General features: G+C 42.4%; 1 protein-coding gene across 5 annotated transcripts in view; it reads left to right on the top strand.

Annotated features, from left to right (window-relative positions):
• The window catches only part of LOC149205812 (uncharacterized), a 51,945-nt gene that overhangs the window by 8,006 nt on the left and 28,417 nt on the right, over positions 1-15,522 (top strand). Inside the window, exon 3 of one of the 5 annotated variants that reach the window (XM_089395163.1) lies at positions 12,314-12,329. The exons of the other annotated variants lie outside the window; for them this stretch is intronic. Within the exon in view, the coding sequence (XP_089251289.1) occupies position 12,314 (1 nt within the window). The 3' untranslated portion in view covers positions 12,315-12,329. Of the gene's footprint in view, positions 1-12,313; positions 12,330-15,522 lie in introns of those variants that run through there. 5 annotated transcript variants of the gene reach the window in all.

The following is a 15,522-nucleotide window of genomic DNA, read 5'->3' as shown; positions in this document are numbered from 1 at the left end:
ACGGTCCATCTATCAAATGCTCAAATGAAACACAAGTATCAATACTTACTTCATCATCATGAGGCTCTTCCATGTGAGTATCCTCATCCATCCATGTCTGCAAATTGCACGATCCTGGTCCAACTTGATCAATTTCAAGTTCATCCCCCGTCGTTGTCACATCTGCAACATCCTCGATCATCACGGCTTCCTCTTCCTTGTTAGCACAATCTGCAACTTCATCCTGCTCCATTGTCCAACCAAGTTGAAGAAGTTCGTCTTCAACATTCTTTTCCAAGACTTCAAGTTCCTTTCGAATCCGGGGGTTTTCTTCTTTCATCTGCTTCAACCTGTATAAGGTAAGCAAGAGCTTCCCTTCGCATTCTTCCAAACCTGCCATGCCTTGTCGTTCAGCTTGGCCCAAGCACGAAGCTTCACCTCTGCTAAACCTGTTTCACCATTCACCTGAATTACCCTGATATTCCACTCGTCACCTGCAAAACTTGAGCTCCCTACCAAGTCTTTGGTCTTCGTAGAATCAGCTCCTTGATTCAGTTCACCAGCTCTGATACCACCTGTCACGAAGTGCAGGTGTGTATCAGCTTCAACGCTTCAACACCAGCACCAGCTCTCCGGCACTAGGCTCTGATACCAACTGTCACGCCCCTACACCTGCGGTAGTCTTTCAACCGCTTATAGCGAGGTGCGGCACTACCAATCGTTTTCTTTTCACCAATACTTACGATTGTAGACTACGTCTAACATTCCACTTATCCTACTTAGTTTGTGTTTCGCAACCAAGTATTATTAATGTGTTCCCTTATACAAGTGAAAGCCCATAACATTCACATAAACAACATTATACAAGAGAAATGCACAACAATATAAAGGGAGGGGCAACTCCCTGCAATATGAGTTTTCCCGAATCAATATATTTAATCTTCTTTTACAAGTACAAGTTAAATTTTGGGAAACCCCAAATTTACACTTAGCCAATTTTCAAACTTCGGCAAACTCGGTTGCCTAGCTCGTTAGTGCCTCCGCACGGTCGCCGCATGACTCACCAACCCTTCGTTCACCTCGTCGCACGATTGTGTTGTTTTCCCAACTTGAGCGCGTCTAGTCGTAACCAAGTCGTCACACACGGGCGCCTCTGCACGATTCACACCTTCGTTCACAATCTCAACACTTCACCGTTTCCTCCGTTTCGTCGTGCACAACGCGCCCTACCCGGGTCGCCCGTTCACACGATTCTTCGTTCCGGCGTGCACGACGCGCCCCCGCCCGTCTACTCGTTCACCCAACTTCGTTCACCCGAGTCGCCACACGACTTCACCTGGTTCGCCCGAACAACCTCACCCGGTCGCCACACGACTTCGCCCGGGTCGCCCGAACAACCTCACCCGGGTCGCCACACGACCTCGCCCGGGTCGCCCGAACGACCTCGCCCGAGTTTTGCCTGAACGACCTGCCTGAACGACCTTCCTGAACGACTTTTCTGAATGACCTTCCCGAATGACTTCTCAAACGACTGTCCGAACGACTTCTCAAATGACTGTCCGAACGACTGTCCCAAACCACTGTCCAAACGACTTTCCCGAACGACTGTCCGAACGACTTTCCCGAACGATTGTCCGAACGACTTTCCCAAACGACTGTCCGAACGACTTTCCCGAACGACTGTCCGAACGATTTTCCCGAACGACTGTCCGAACGATTTTCCCGAACGACTGTCCGAACGACTTTTTTGAACGAGTTTACACCCGAGTTCCACCCGTCGTGCGGGGTCATCCACGCACTGCATAACTCCTTATTCGAACTCGTGTTGATCGAATGATGGTCGTTTGCCTCCAAACGACCTCCAATATATACGTGCGGGTGGCGGGTTGTGTCACCCGGCCGACCCACACCAAATGCCCAAGCCGACTCGTTCAACATGTGTTGTTTCGCCCAAGAGGATGGTCGGCCCGCCCAACTCATGGGACCGCCCCCTCAACTCGCCCAACACCTTATAAACTCGTTTCTTGGCTCGTTTCGTTTCATATTTTGCACGCACTTCGCACGATGGAGTTGCACTGCCCATCGCACGGACCACAGGTCCTAACACAGTGGATCGCGTGTGTTGCCACCAATGTTGCAGTTATCATTATCGGGATGTTATCGACGAGGGGAAAAAATCGTAAAAATCTGGAAAAAATCGTAAAATACAAAAATATTCATTTTTTTCAAATTTTTAATATCTAAAGCATCTACAACATAAAATAAATACATTGACACACAAATATGATAAAATAACTAATATATAAGATGTGTAATATCATTTCTAGTGCTACATGATACATCACACATAACAGTGAATCATGTCCTGAATAGTAAGTCTTGATTCTTGAGTCCCAAATCAGCCTCAAAATATCAACAAAAAATATAATAATGTATCTCATATCATGAGTCATAATTTCATATACACTGAATTGAACCGAATAACTAAAGTCTAATACTACGGATTTCCTCTGCCCCTCTTGCGAGAAAATGCAATAGCTTTCCCTTTCCCTCTAGATGTAGACGCCAGTGTGTTAAAATTGGCAACTAGGGCTAAACGCCATGTGGGTCATCTTATTTATGGCAGCTGATATTTTTCTTGGATCCCTCTCATCGAGAGGTGTAGGGTTGATCTAAAGATCATCTGGTTCTGATAAGTATTCATGGAGTTATGAATTTATTTGCGTTATAAGACAATTCGTCAAGGTCGGCCAACGACCAAATAAATCCCACAGGTGCTCAACGTTTTAGTATAAATAGAGGTGGCCTTCAAGTCATTTCAACACAGTTGAGATCTCTTCCTCTCTCTACTTGTCTTTGGGTTTTGGTAGGAGGAGAGATCTTAAGGAATAACGTTGCCCTCATCCAGAGGGCAGAAAGCTGGAAAAGCCGGAAATGCCAAAAAAGCCGGAAAAGCCGGAACTGCTGGAAAAGTCGGAACTGCCAGAAAAGCCGGAATTGCTGGAAAAGTCGGAACTGCCGGAAAAGCTGGGACTGCCGAAATTGCCGAGAACAATCGGAATTGTTGGGAACAGCCAGAACTGCCAGAACTGCTGGGAACTGTCGAAACAGCCGGAGCATCTGTCTCCGAAGGAGAGCAGCATGCAAGGGACAACTAACTAACATTGGGACAATTGTATGGTACTTAGCAGCAAATATTTAATACACCAAGCATGCAATGTTACAGCTAGCATGCAAGGGACAACTAGCATGCAACAATAAGCATGCTAAGGACAACAAGCAAGCAAGGGACAACAAGCAAGCAAAGTGCAACCAACACATAGGTCGGGATGGCAACATGGTGCAACAATGGCACATAATGCAATACAGTGATGGGTACAGTCATGATTAATGAAGTGTGATGAGATGCAGCATAGTGATGATGGGTGCAACATGGTGAGGTGCAGCATGATAACGAAATGCAACACAACGATAGGTGAAGGAGTCACCTTGGAGAATTAGTTGAAGCAACATGTCTTCAACTGATCTCATGTATCATCTTCTTAGAGATGATCTATGCTCTTATCTAGATAAGTCAAAGTGTTGACTTCTGTTGTAAACGTACTATCTCACTCTCTATCTGTGCTGAACTATTGAAGAACATATAAGAAGAATTGATCAAGGGTTTCCCCACATTGGGGTTTGTCCCTGGCTAGCGCCACATCTTGTGTCCTCTTGTCCTAGCTTGTCTTTTGCGATTTATGTTTATGTTCTATCTGCAGTTTACTTTAATTCTGATGTGATTGCTAATCTAGAAAATATATGGAGCTAACTGTGAAAATTGAAATAAATTGCTCTAAGCATAGAACATACCTAAAATTAACATGGTATCAGAGCTGAGGCGAAGACAATGCCCAAGCAAGAGTGAATCACCGAAGACAGTTGGGAAAGGACAAAAGGATCAGTGGATTCTTCATCCCTCTTCAAATTCACCAAGGGTGAAGTCGAAGCAGAGAATATTATCAGAATGGCGCAGCGGAATATGGCCTACCTAAAGATCACTTCATTGGAAGACCGGATCTCAGGGTGGAAGGAAAGGCAGATAACTAGTTTGGCCATTATAGTGTCCGAATGGCAGGGACACATCACTTGATGATGATAACAATCATTCCAGGGACATCTTCAATGATCAAATGAATGACAGGTAATGCAGGTCATCAAGGAAATGGCCGACTCTTCATAGAAAGCAAGGAACCCAAGGTATGAAGAATCAAATGTTGTTTCTGATAAGATAGAGAAGCGTTATCTTGTATTGGCCCTCTCCTTCAGATTCTTTGGGAATCTGGCTTATAGATTGTAGTGCTTCAAAGCACTTCATCGGATAGATGGGTGCACTCTTTAATTTGGTAGAGATGGAAACAATCGTGGGATTATACTTGGAGCCGATGCCACCTATCCCGGGAAGGGTGTAGGGAATGTTAACTCTCAATTGAATAAGGGTAACTCGATTCATTTACAAAATCTCTTTTATGTACCTAATCGCAAGAACCTGGTGTCCATCTCGGAAATGGAAGTCAAAGGTTTCAAGGTGGCATTCATCGATGGAAAGGTACGTGTAAAAAAATATAATTTTCAAAGATGCTTTTTCTCATGGGTTCAGGGTTGGAAATTTGTATCAAGTTGCAGGATGGTCCATTGGGGATCAGGTCAATTGACATATCGCATCTATAACATCGGAGGTCTACCTATGGGACCCTACTTGATGTGAGTCAAATGGTGATAGGGATGTTTGAATTCAAGTAGAGCATGAAGGTACATGTCTGAGATGTACCATAGGAAAATCTTATAAGGGGACCATTCCCCTCATGTAGCAGGTCCATAGGTTTGGAACAACCTGAGGAGTTTGAGATTCATGATCGGGAATTTCATGTATATAGGTGGAAGAAAGCCCTCTATGGCTTGAAGCAAAACACCCCGGGCATAGTATGAGAGGATTGATAGCTGTCTAATGAAGCTGAGATTCACTAGGAGTGAAACCGATCCAAACCATTACTTGAAGGTTGTGGATGATAGACCTCTCATATCGACACCTTATGAGGACAACCTATTTCTGACAGGTGCAGACCCTCTCATTTGCAAAAGTAAGAGGGAGTTGGATTCCGGATGTGGAATGATAAACTGCAAGCCTGTGACTACCTCGAGGATCTTAACTTTCAAAAGTTATATGGTAGTGATGTCGGACCAGATTTGGGAAATGCCTCTGAGTTTCATAAACTCATTTGTGTTGATGTTTTTGGTGAACTTTCGTCTGGACATATGTTTTGCAGTTAGCATGGTGAACTCATATTTGGTTGAGCCTCACTGGATTGGTGCCAAGAATCTTCTGAGATATCTTCGGGGCACAATCTCTCATGGGTTGAGATACACTGTCGGAAATATGAAACTGCATGATTATTCGAATGCTGATTGGGGAGGCAGTGTGGAGGATCACTAGAGCACTTCTCAGTGCTGGTTCTCTTTGGATTCTGCTTTGATATCATGGATGAGCAGGAAGCAGAAGTCGGTTGCTATAAGCACCGCCGAGACCGAATACATAGCTATGAGTATGATCTCGTGTGAAGCTGCATGGTTGCGGAAGCTCTTAAGTGAGCTATTTGTACACATGATGAATACCACTGTGATTCTCTGTGACAACCAGAGGGGGGATTCGATTATTGAGGAATCCCGTATTCGATGATTGCTCCAGCAGATAGACATCAGATACTGCCTTATCTGCGATATGGTAAGTCGATGAGCGAGGAGGCTCCATCGCATTGAGACTGATGTACAGGTCGCAGACATTTTGTCAAAGCCCCGGGGAAAGGTCAAATCTATGACTTTCCCGAACGACTTGGAGTCATTGAGAGACCTTCTTATAAGGGTCCTGCATGTTGCATGCATTGAGCTCTGGGGGGCTTGGGGTACTTACTGGAGCAACATACGACCACAGGGTGACTCACCCTCCCTTGGTGGTGTGCTATGAACATGATGAGTAGTTCTTCTGTGGGCCGGGATGATTAGTTCTCTCGTGGCAACTGTGGAACAGGATGATTAGTTCTGCTGTGGGTTGGGATGATTAGTTCTCCCGTGGCAGCTGTGGAGCATGATGATTAGTTTTCCTGTGGGCCAGGATGATTTGTTCTCCGTGGCGACTATGGAACAGAATGATTAGTTCTCCTTTGGGCCAGGATGATTTGTTCTCCGTGGCGACTGTGGAACATGATGATTAGTTCTCCTGTGGGCCAGGATGATTAGTTCTCCATGGCATCCACTAACAGGATGATTCGTTCTCTCGTGGACATGATGATTAGTTCTTCTGTCGAGGCAACCTACCCATGCAGTCTGGGACTCATGGGAAGTACCTCTCATCTGATCAATGAGCAGGGAAATGAGGATAGGGATCATAGTAGTACTATCGATGGAGGCATCGCTGTATCTACTGTACTCCCTATGCTAGGATGACCTCTATTGATCTGGGATTAGTATGAGTGGTTTGAGACACTCTTGTGACATTGATCTGGGATCAATATGAGTGGTTTGAACTTTGAGACACTCTCTTGTGATATTGATCTGGGATCAATAAAACTTACTTCGGGTCAGTAAGAGTGATGTGACACACTCTCTTCAGATGAAACTGACTTCGGGTCAGTAGAGAATGGTACGAGACATTCTCGATCAATTCTTCTTCTTCATGGTTCAACAAAGCAAAGCAGAACAGAGCTCAGCAGATCAGAGCAGAGCAGAGCTCAATAGATCAGAGCAGAGCAGAGCAGTGCAGGGCACTGATGGCAGAGATAGTACAATCGGACATATGGATCAACGGATGGAGTTCTCCCTAGTTGAGAGGGAGTGTTAAAATTGGCAACTAGGGCCAAACTCCATGTGGGTCATCTTATTTATGGTAGCTGATATTTTTCTTGGATCCCTCTCATCGAGAGGTGTAGGATTGATCTAAAGATCATCCGATTCTGATAAGTATTCATGGAGTTATGAATTTATTTGCGTTATAAGACAATTCGTCAAGGTTGGCCAACAACCAAATAAATCCCACATGTGCTCAAAGTTTTAGTATAAATAAAGGTGGCCTTCAAGTCATTTCAACACACTTAGGATCTCTTTCTCTCTCTACTTGTCTTTGGATTTTAGTAGGAGGAGAGATCCTAAGGAATAATGTTGCCCTGATCCAAAGGGCAGAAAACCGGAACTGCCGGAAAAACCGAAATTATCGGAAAAGCTGAAACTATTGGAAAAGTCGGAACTGCCGGAAAAGATGGAACTGCCAGAAAAATCGGAACTGCCAGAAAAATCGGAACTGCCGGAAAAGCCTGAACTGCCGAAAAGACGGAACTGCCAGAAAAGCCGGAAATGCTGGAATTGTCGGAAAAAGCGGGAAAAGTCGGAAAAGCCGGAACTATCGGAAAAGCTAGAACTGCCGGGACTGTTGGAATTGCTGGAACTGTCGGGAACAGCCGGAATTGCCAGAACTACCGGGAATTGCCGAAAGAGCTGGAACATCTGTTTCCGAAGGAGGGCAGCATGCAAGGGACAACTAACTAACATTGGGACAGTTGTATGGTACTTAGCAGCAAATACACCAAGCATGCAATGTTATAGCTAGCATGCAAGGGACAACTAGCATGCAACAACAAGCATGCTAAGGACAACAAGCATGCTAGTGACAACAAGCAAGCAAGGGACAACAAGTAAGCAAGGTGCAGCCAACACATAGGTCGGGATGGCAACATGGTGCAGCAATGGCACATAATGCAATACAGTTATGGGTATAGTCATGATTAATGAAGTGTGATGAGATGTAGCATAGTGATGATGGGTGCAGCATGGTGCAACGTGGTGAGGTGCAACATGATGATGAAATGCAACACAACGATAGGTGAAGGAGTCACCTTGGAGAATTAGTTGAAGCAGCATGTCTTCAACTTATCTCATGTATCATCTTCTTAGAGATGATCTATGCTCTTATCTAGATAAGTCAAAGTATTGACTTCTGTTGTAAACGTACTATCTCTCTCTCTCTCTCTCTGTTGAACTATTGAAGAACATATAAGAAGAATTGATCAAGGGTTTCCCCACATTGGCGTTTGTCCCTGGCTAGCGCCACATCTTGTGTCCTCTTGTCTTGGCTTGTCTTCTGTGATTTATGTTTATGTTCTATCTGCAATTTACTTTAATGCTGATGTGATTGCTGATCTGGAAAAGATATGGAGCTAACTGTGAAAATTGAAATAAATTGCTTTAAGCATAGAACATACATAAAATTAACACGGTGGAGTTGGTTGTGGACTCTGCTGTGCTCTAGAAGCTGAAGAACTAGGAGCTATAGGAGGTAGACCACGTCCTCTACTGGTGGTAGGGGTAGCCGGAGTAGGTGGTGTCACCTCCTCCTCCTGATGCTCCGCCTCCTTCTCCTCCTCCCCCTCCACTACCTTCTGCTCTAACCAATCATCGACAGACTCCATGAGAGGCCTTTCCGCCTCAACCCTCCATGCAGCAGTGGTGTCAATCCCATCCAATGAGATGGCCTCCATTTTAGGTATCCTTTCAAGTTGCGTCACCCACAATCGAAGATTGTAGTAGACGTAGACCATGTCATTAAGTCGCTGGGACTCCAACCTGTACAAAGATCATGAAATAATAATTATAAAGAAATATTGTTTAATGAATTCATAAAATTATTTGGAAATTTGCAATATTTTAAGTTTTAAGTTTAACCAGTTGCGCTTCTTATTGTGTATTTTTTCAAATACACTCCAGTTGTGCTCGCATCTTGAGGAGCTACATGTTTGGCTGAGGATTTGAATGGCAAGCTTTTGCAGAAGGGGTACCTTGGCACCATACATTCTCCACCATGCATCTACAACAAAATTACAAATAAAATTTTAAATGAACATAAGAAAAAAAAATGAAATTTGAAAGTTGAAGCAAAGTATGAAGTTATGAACTTGAAGAGACAATGAAATTTGAAACAAACTAAAAAATACCTGGCATTTTAGTCGTCCTATCAGTCACAACCATGTCAAAGCCAAATGTGCCACCTGCCATCCTGTATGTCTCAATTTCTTTGGAGATTTCTGCACGTTTTGCTAGAGATCGCACCATCCTTTGAACACAGGGTAAGAATCCATCCATGATCTCAACATCAAATACGAACCCACATGGGTAAGAAAATGCGGGGTTCAGGTAGATCCTTGCAGCATGAATGGGACGATGGAGTGTGTTGTTCCATCGTTCATCAATCACTTCCCATAGGAGGAGTTGTCTCTGAAACCCCTCATCTCCCTTATCATCATAGTAGGCCCGAATGGATTCTTTGGCCTTGTCCATGGCCTCATACAAATAGCCCATTGCGGGTTTTCACCATCAACTAATTGAAGAACCTTTACCAAAGGTTCAGTAACGGTGCACACCTCCTGCACACCCGCCCAGAAGTCTTCCTGGTATGAAACTAATCTGCATATGGCCTCTCCCTCTGGTTTGCAGCTCATTGTCAAAGCATGCCACTCCTCTGAAAGAAACATTCTCTTCACATCCCACATAGAATTCAAGAGGGATTGAAGAGATATGAAACTGGTGGCAAACCGTGTAATGGCTGGGCGCACCATCTCTTTGTTGTTGGTGAATTTTCTCATCAAGCTAAGCACAGATGTATGATTATATATAAATTTTGTAATGCTTTTTGATGATTCAACAATATCTTTGACAAAGGAAATTTTCCCTATGTCCTCCAACATCAAATCAATACAATGTGCAGAACAAGGTGTCCAAAAGAAAGTAGGATGCCTCTCCATAAGCATCTTGCCAGCAACAACATAATTTGCAGCATTGTCCGTTAGGACTTGGACAACATGTTTTGCAACCATCTCCAAAATAAACACATCTAGCAAATCACATAAAGTTTTTGCATCTTTGATATGTGAAGATGCATCAATAGATTTCATAAACATTGTTCTCTTGGGACAACTAACCAAGAAGTTTATAAGGTTTCTCCCCTTTTGGTCGGTCCAACCATCTGACATCACAGTGCATCCTGTTTGTGCCCTTGATGCCCTGAACTCCTCCAATCTTTTGGTGCAGTCAACCTTTTCATTTTGAAGAATTCAGCCTCTAAAGTCATCATAAGAAGGGATTTTGTACTCTGGGCCAACAGTTGCAATAGCATTAACAATAGGCTGGAAAAATGGATTATTCCTTGCAACGCTGAAAGGAATATCACTCCAAAGGAAAAATTTGGCCAACAACTTGTCAGCTTGTTCTTTCTCAGTTTTTTAAAGCATTGAAGTGATAGATGGTTGTGAACTAGGCGTGGTTCTAGGAACAAAAAATGATGAGGCAGCTACCGAGTTGGTTGTAGATATTGATGCTGAAGTAAAACCAGTGCCATTTCCTTGTTCACCTGAGCCTAACACCGTCTTTGCTAGTTGCTTCTTCATTTCTGCTTTGGCCTCTCTATTGTGCTCTAAATTTTCCAACAATCTCATGGTTCTTCGGATGATTTTCGGATTTGTATTTGAGCAAGGCCCTACATCAAATCCAGAGATTTGTGCAAGGTGATACTTCAATTTATAAACACCCTCAGACATATGCTGCCCACACAACTTGCAAGATAAGTTTATTCTATCAAGCCCTCCATCAGGTTCACCAAATTCCCATAGAGGATCCAATTTCCTTGGCATGTTTGTAACTTGGTTGAACTCTTGACTCTTGAGTTTTAAATTTGTAAGATGAAGTTTGAACTTTGAAGTTGAATGGTGAACCTATGGCAAAATAAGGATTGCAAGTTACAAAAATTAAAAAAAATTACATACATGAGTAACATGACAAAACACATTGAATTTTTGACAATTTAACAAACAAAAACACCATCAAATCAACTCAAAAATATTTGATAAACCAATGGGTTATCCAAACCCAACCAAAAACAAAAAAAACCAAAACAAAACACATAAATTTGGTGCCCATACCAGTTTGCCGAAGAAAATTGATCCTCTCCTCCTCAGCTCTCAATCCACCTGGGTTTTGAGTCGTTTTCTCCTCCAATCAGTGCCCAATTGACCAAGGTTTTTCTCCTAGGTCACTCCCAATCCACCACTGTCGTTGTCTGATGAAATGAATAAAAAAAAATCGTTTTTTTTGGTGTTTATAACTCGCTGTCTGCTGGCTCGACGATAAAAACACTTCAAATCGCGATAAAAACGAAATTATCGCGATTTTTTTGGAAAAAATCGCCAAAAAAAATACGTGAAAAAATCGGGCGATTTTATCGTTGTTTTGAAAAAATTGCAATAAAACGATAAAATTGCGATTTTATCGCGATTTTGGCCATCACTGGTTGCCATGTCAAGAGAAATACAAGTTTGATCAATTAACCATATCACTAAGCCTTCAATGTGTCTGATGAGGGGATATGCGACATCACATAGGAGGGGATGGGGAATAGAAAGGGAGAAGGGAGGGTAAAGGGGATAAAAAAAGGGGACATAGGATAAATTCAAGAGGACATTTATTCATAGGGAGGGTCCAAGGGTGATCCCAAAAGATAAGGGGCATATAGACTTAGGGGATTGGGCAGGAATAATTCAAATCGTTGATTTCAAGCTTTGTCTCGTCCATAGATCAAGCTTTCTTTGCTTGCAAATCGGCATCCATGTTGTTGATTTTGAGAACATGGAAGAACCCTTTGGAATGGAAGGATGCGACCATATCTCTGATCCTTTGAAGCACCAGGGCAAGGGAATTTTCCTTTGGGCTATCTCTCTTAAGGAGATAGTGGATTGTTATTAGCAAGTCTCCAAGAATAATTATGTCTTTGATGCCTTTGTCTTTAGCAATGCGAAGTCCTTGAAGGAGACGATACATTTTAGCTTGATTATTGGTTTTCCTTCCGAAGAAGCCCCATGCATATTTGATTTCTATAATTCCATTGGGATTAAGTAATATCCCTCGCTCTCTTGCCACCCCAAAGGAAAATTTATTTTGAGTCAAAATCCCATTGCGACTTTTAAAAGATGTAAATTTTAAATTTTAAAATGAATTTTTTGGCTCCAAAAGTGACAAGTTAGTTTCCCTATTCGGCCTTGGCCAAGAGACACATCCATTCACCCTAGACGGACTACTATATAAAGGCAACTTGAGCTCCTCATTTGGGCAATTCACATTCCTCTCTCAAGACAATTTTTGGGCAAGTGCATGAAGGACAAAGAAGAAGGCCGAATTTTCTCTCTCCTATCTTTCTCTAGCAACTCACATGTGTGAAAGAATCTCTCTTTGTGATTCACAGTTTTTGGGGTAACTGTTGCAGGGGGCCGAAATTTTCTAGGTTACTGGGGCAACTGCTGGAAAGTTGAAATTATGGGGCAACTGATATTGCAGGAGGGCCAAAATTTTGAAGTGCAGGATCAGATTTAGGTGACTTGACTTGTAGGTGAAGACTTGGATGTGTTTGTCATTGAACAAGAAGAATTTCTCTATTGAAAAGGTTCCCTGGTTTTTTCCTGTAGTGGGTTTTTCCAGGGTAAATCTTCTCTCTTTTGTGCATTGTGATCTCTACTATTCTACTGTTCTCTATTTTTGAATTTCTAAAGTATAATTGCTGAATGATATATTGGAACAAGTTAAAAGAAGATCTACATCAAAAGTAATTATCAAAATTTCAGAAATATTGTGCTAACCCTAATTGCACTAGAAAATCAACAGTCTGATCTCTAACTAGCGAATAATGACTTACATGCATAAATAAAATGGTGAACCACATAGAAATATGATGATTGTAAGTTATTAGTTGGAAAGTCTCATTTAAAAAGGCACTTATATTACACTTTTAAAATCTAGATCTGAATATTGCTGTAGAATACAAGCCTCTTATCTATAGAGGAAAAAATCAATACAAGTGCTACTCATGATGACAATTTTTTTGTTTGTTTGTTTAAATCCGGGGAAAACACCGTAATTTTTGTTCATTGGAAATGATAAAAATTACATTTTGTAGACACTAATTGTGTGTAAACGTGAAATTTTCAAATGAAATTGGTACTATAAAGTATCAAAATTTTGCAAAATATGTAGCGTGCTGGTTCTCAAGTATTTGTCAGAAAAGACTGTCATCTGGGATAATGAGAACTCCAGGTAAATTTCCTGTGTGCATAGCAATATTTAACATAACAGAATGAGAAAGCATTTTTGAGAATGTATCCATGTAGCTGTTCAGTGTGGTACTCTGTCAGCTTGTGTGCGAGTTTCTCTCAAAAGGTCTATGGTAGTATGAATAGCTGGAGTCATCTCTTTTTGCTGTAATCCGCCACGATCCAGAATCAATGTTCAATCCTTCCTCTGACAGTCTGTCAGTAGCCTGGCTTCTTTCCCTGAGGAGATGAAGGCATGGGAAGATAACAAATCAGTTTTTTAGACTGATAGCATCATCCAAGAGAGGAGCAAGAGTGGTGTTTCAGCATGACTGTGTGTTGTTTAAGTAGTTGACTACCAGCATAGAATCCCCAAAAATTTGTAAATGAGAGACTCCTTTTTCTATGGCAAATAACATCAGGTTTCTGCAAGCTTGAAGCTCTGCTTGATTATTTGATCCAGGTCCAAAACCCATAGAAACATGATAAGAATGGTTTTCGGAGATGTTGAGAATGAAACCATCCCCACTTTTCTGACAAGAATCAGTGGAGGCCCCATCAAAATAGGCCCAAAGGATTGCGGGGTCTGGTTTCTCCACTTCAATGACTCTAATTCGATGAACTTCTTTATCTTGTGGAAAATGGCTTAGAATAGCCATTGCTTCTGCTGCTACAACCATAGGGACAGTCAGCTTATCCTGAAAAATTGCTCAATTCAAACCCCCCAATATATGATCAATGTAAGAGCTTTACGAAGACGAGATGAGGGATTTGTAAACCAAACCTGCCAAGCATCCTCCACGTTTTGACTTGCCTGCTGTCATATTTGTTCTTCTACAGTCCTGCACACAGCCCATACTTGTTGGCCGAAGGAGTAATCGAGGAAAAGGTGTGAGGTAGTTTCTTCAAAAGCCTTACAAAAGAGCACACCATCGATGTCCTTGGGCAAATCTTTTTTGAAGGACATCCCAGGTTGGGGTTTTATTCTCAATTAAGCACCACATAAAAATTTTCACCTTTGGCGGGCAACGAGCCTTCCATACAAGCTTCCACCACCATATAGGAGCATCTGGCATTCTTTCCACATTAATTGAAATATATTCCAACTTTGGGGTGTAGATGCTTGAAGGAGAAGTACACCAAACTAATTCATCCTCCTTTTCCATGGTTCAAACTTCAAATGTGCCCAATCAAGAGTGAATTTATCCTCCATGATTCCTGAAATGCCTCTGCTAAACCCAATTCTTCAGCAGATCGCCAACCTTGTCTCCAGATTGTGGTGGTGGTTGGGCTAGCAATATGAGATAGCTTTATGAATCCCCTGTCGTGCAAGAATTCCTCTAAGGGCTGAGGGAGCACATGACCATAATCACTGCCTGGCCATGGGTTCTATCCAATTCTCACCTTTGTCTTCTCTACCTACCTTCCAAGCAAGACCCCTTTTGATAACATCAAACGTATTCAGGACTGCTCTCCATATGACTGACATATTCATTCTTGGCTTATCCTCTCTGCGGATCCAGTCTACCAAAGTACTAGGTGCTATATATTTTTGAATTACCACTGAGGTCCACAGGCTTGGAGTGGAAATTAACCTCCACCAACATTTTGCTGCCAGATTTTGGGAGAACTGAAAAATATTCTCAAGGCTCCATGCACCCATTAGTTTTGGACATGCTATTTTCTCCCAACGAACCCAAGGTAACACGCCATACTCCTTGTTCCCAGACCAAAGAAAATTGTAGCAAAGTCTTTTGAGTTTTTCCAGCACACATTTGGGTATCCAGGCAAGGGACACCCAGTAAACTGGGATTGCTTATAGAACAGACTTTACTAGGACTAGACGACATGCCCTAGACAACCATCTGTGACTCCAGTTTTCAATTCTCTTCTCAGTCTTCACTACTAGCCACATTCAATCCTCCTTGCTGTAATTGTTTGGCTTCAAGTGAAAACCTAAGTATTTAAGACCCTCATCCATAGGCCTGGAATCAAAAGGGAGATAACATGATATTTGACGAAGCTCTTCTTCCTTCAGGTTTGAGTAATGTATGGAGGAATTTCTGTAATTGATAAACATACCAGGGGCTTTCCGAAACAGGGATAAAATCTCCATCAGGTTTTCTATGAGTGATAGCCAAAGTCCTACCCACCAGGCATCCATGAAATTCTCCACTCTGTTTTGCCTCATCCAAAGGGTGACTCAGAGCTTCCGCCACCAGCAAAAATAACAAAGGGGAGAAAGGGAACCCCTGGCGTAAGCCCCTTTGAGCATTGAAAAAGGGAGAAGCAGTGCCATTGATGAGCACAGCGAAAGAGACAAATTGAATGCCAACTCATAAACCACATAATAAAGTCTAGACAGAAATCCACGTGTGAGAAGAAGCCG

Source organism: Pinus tabuliformis, chromosome 1_2, assembly GCF_031772625.1.
Source record: "Pinus tabuliformis cultivar Carrire ecotype Pingquan chromosome 1_2, CPIR1, whole genome shotgun sequence".
NCBI lineage: Eukaryota > Viridiplantae > Streptophyta > Pinopsida > Pinales > Pinaceae > Pinus > Pinus tabuliformis.
The sequence above is the reverse complement of the archived record's forward strand: the minus strand, read 5'-3'. Positions and strand labels throughout refer to the sequence as shown.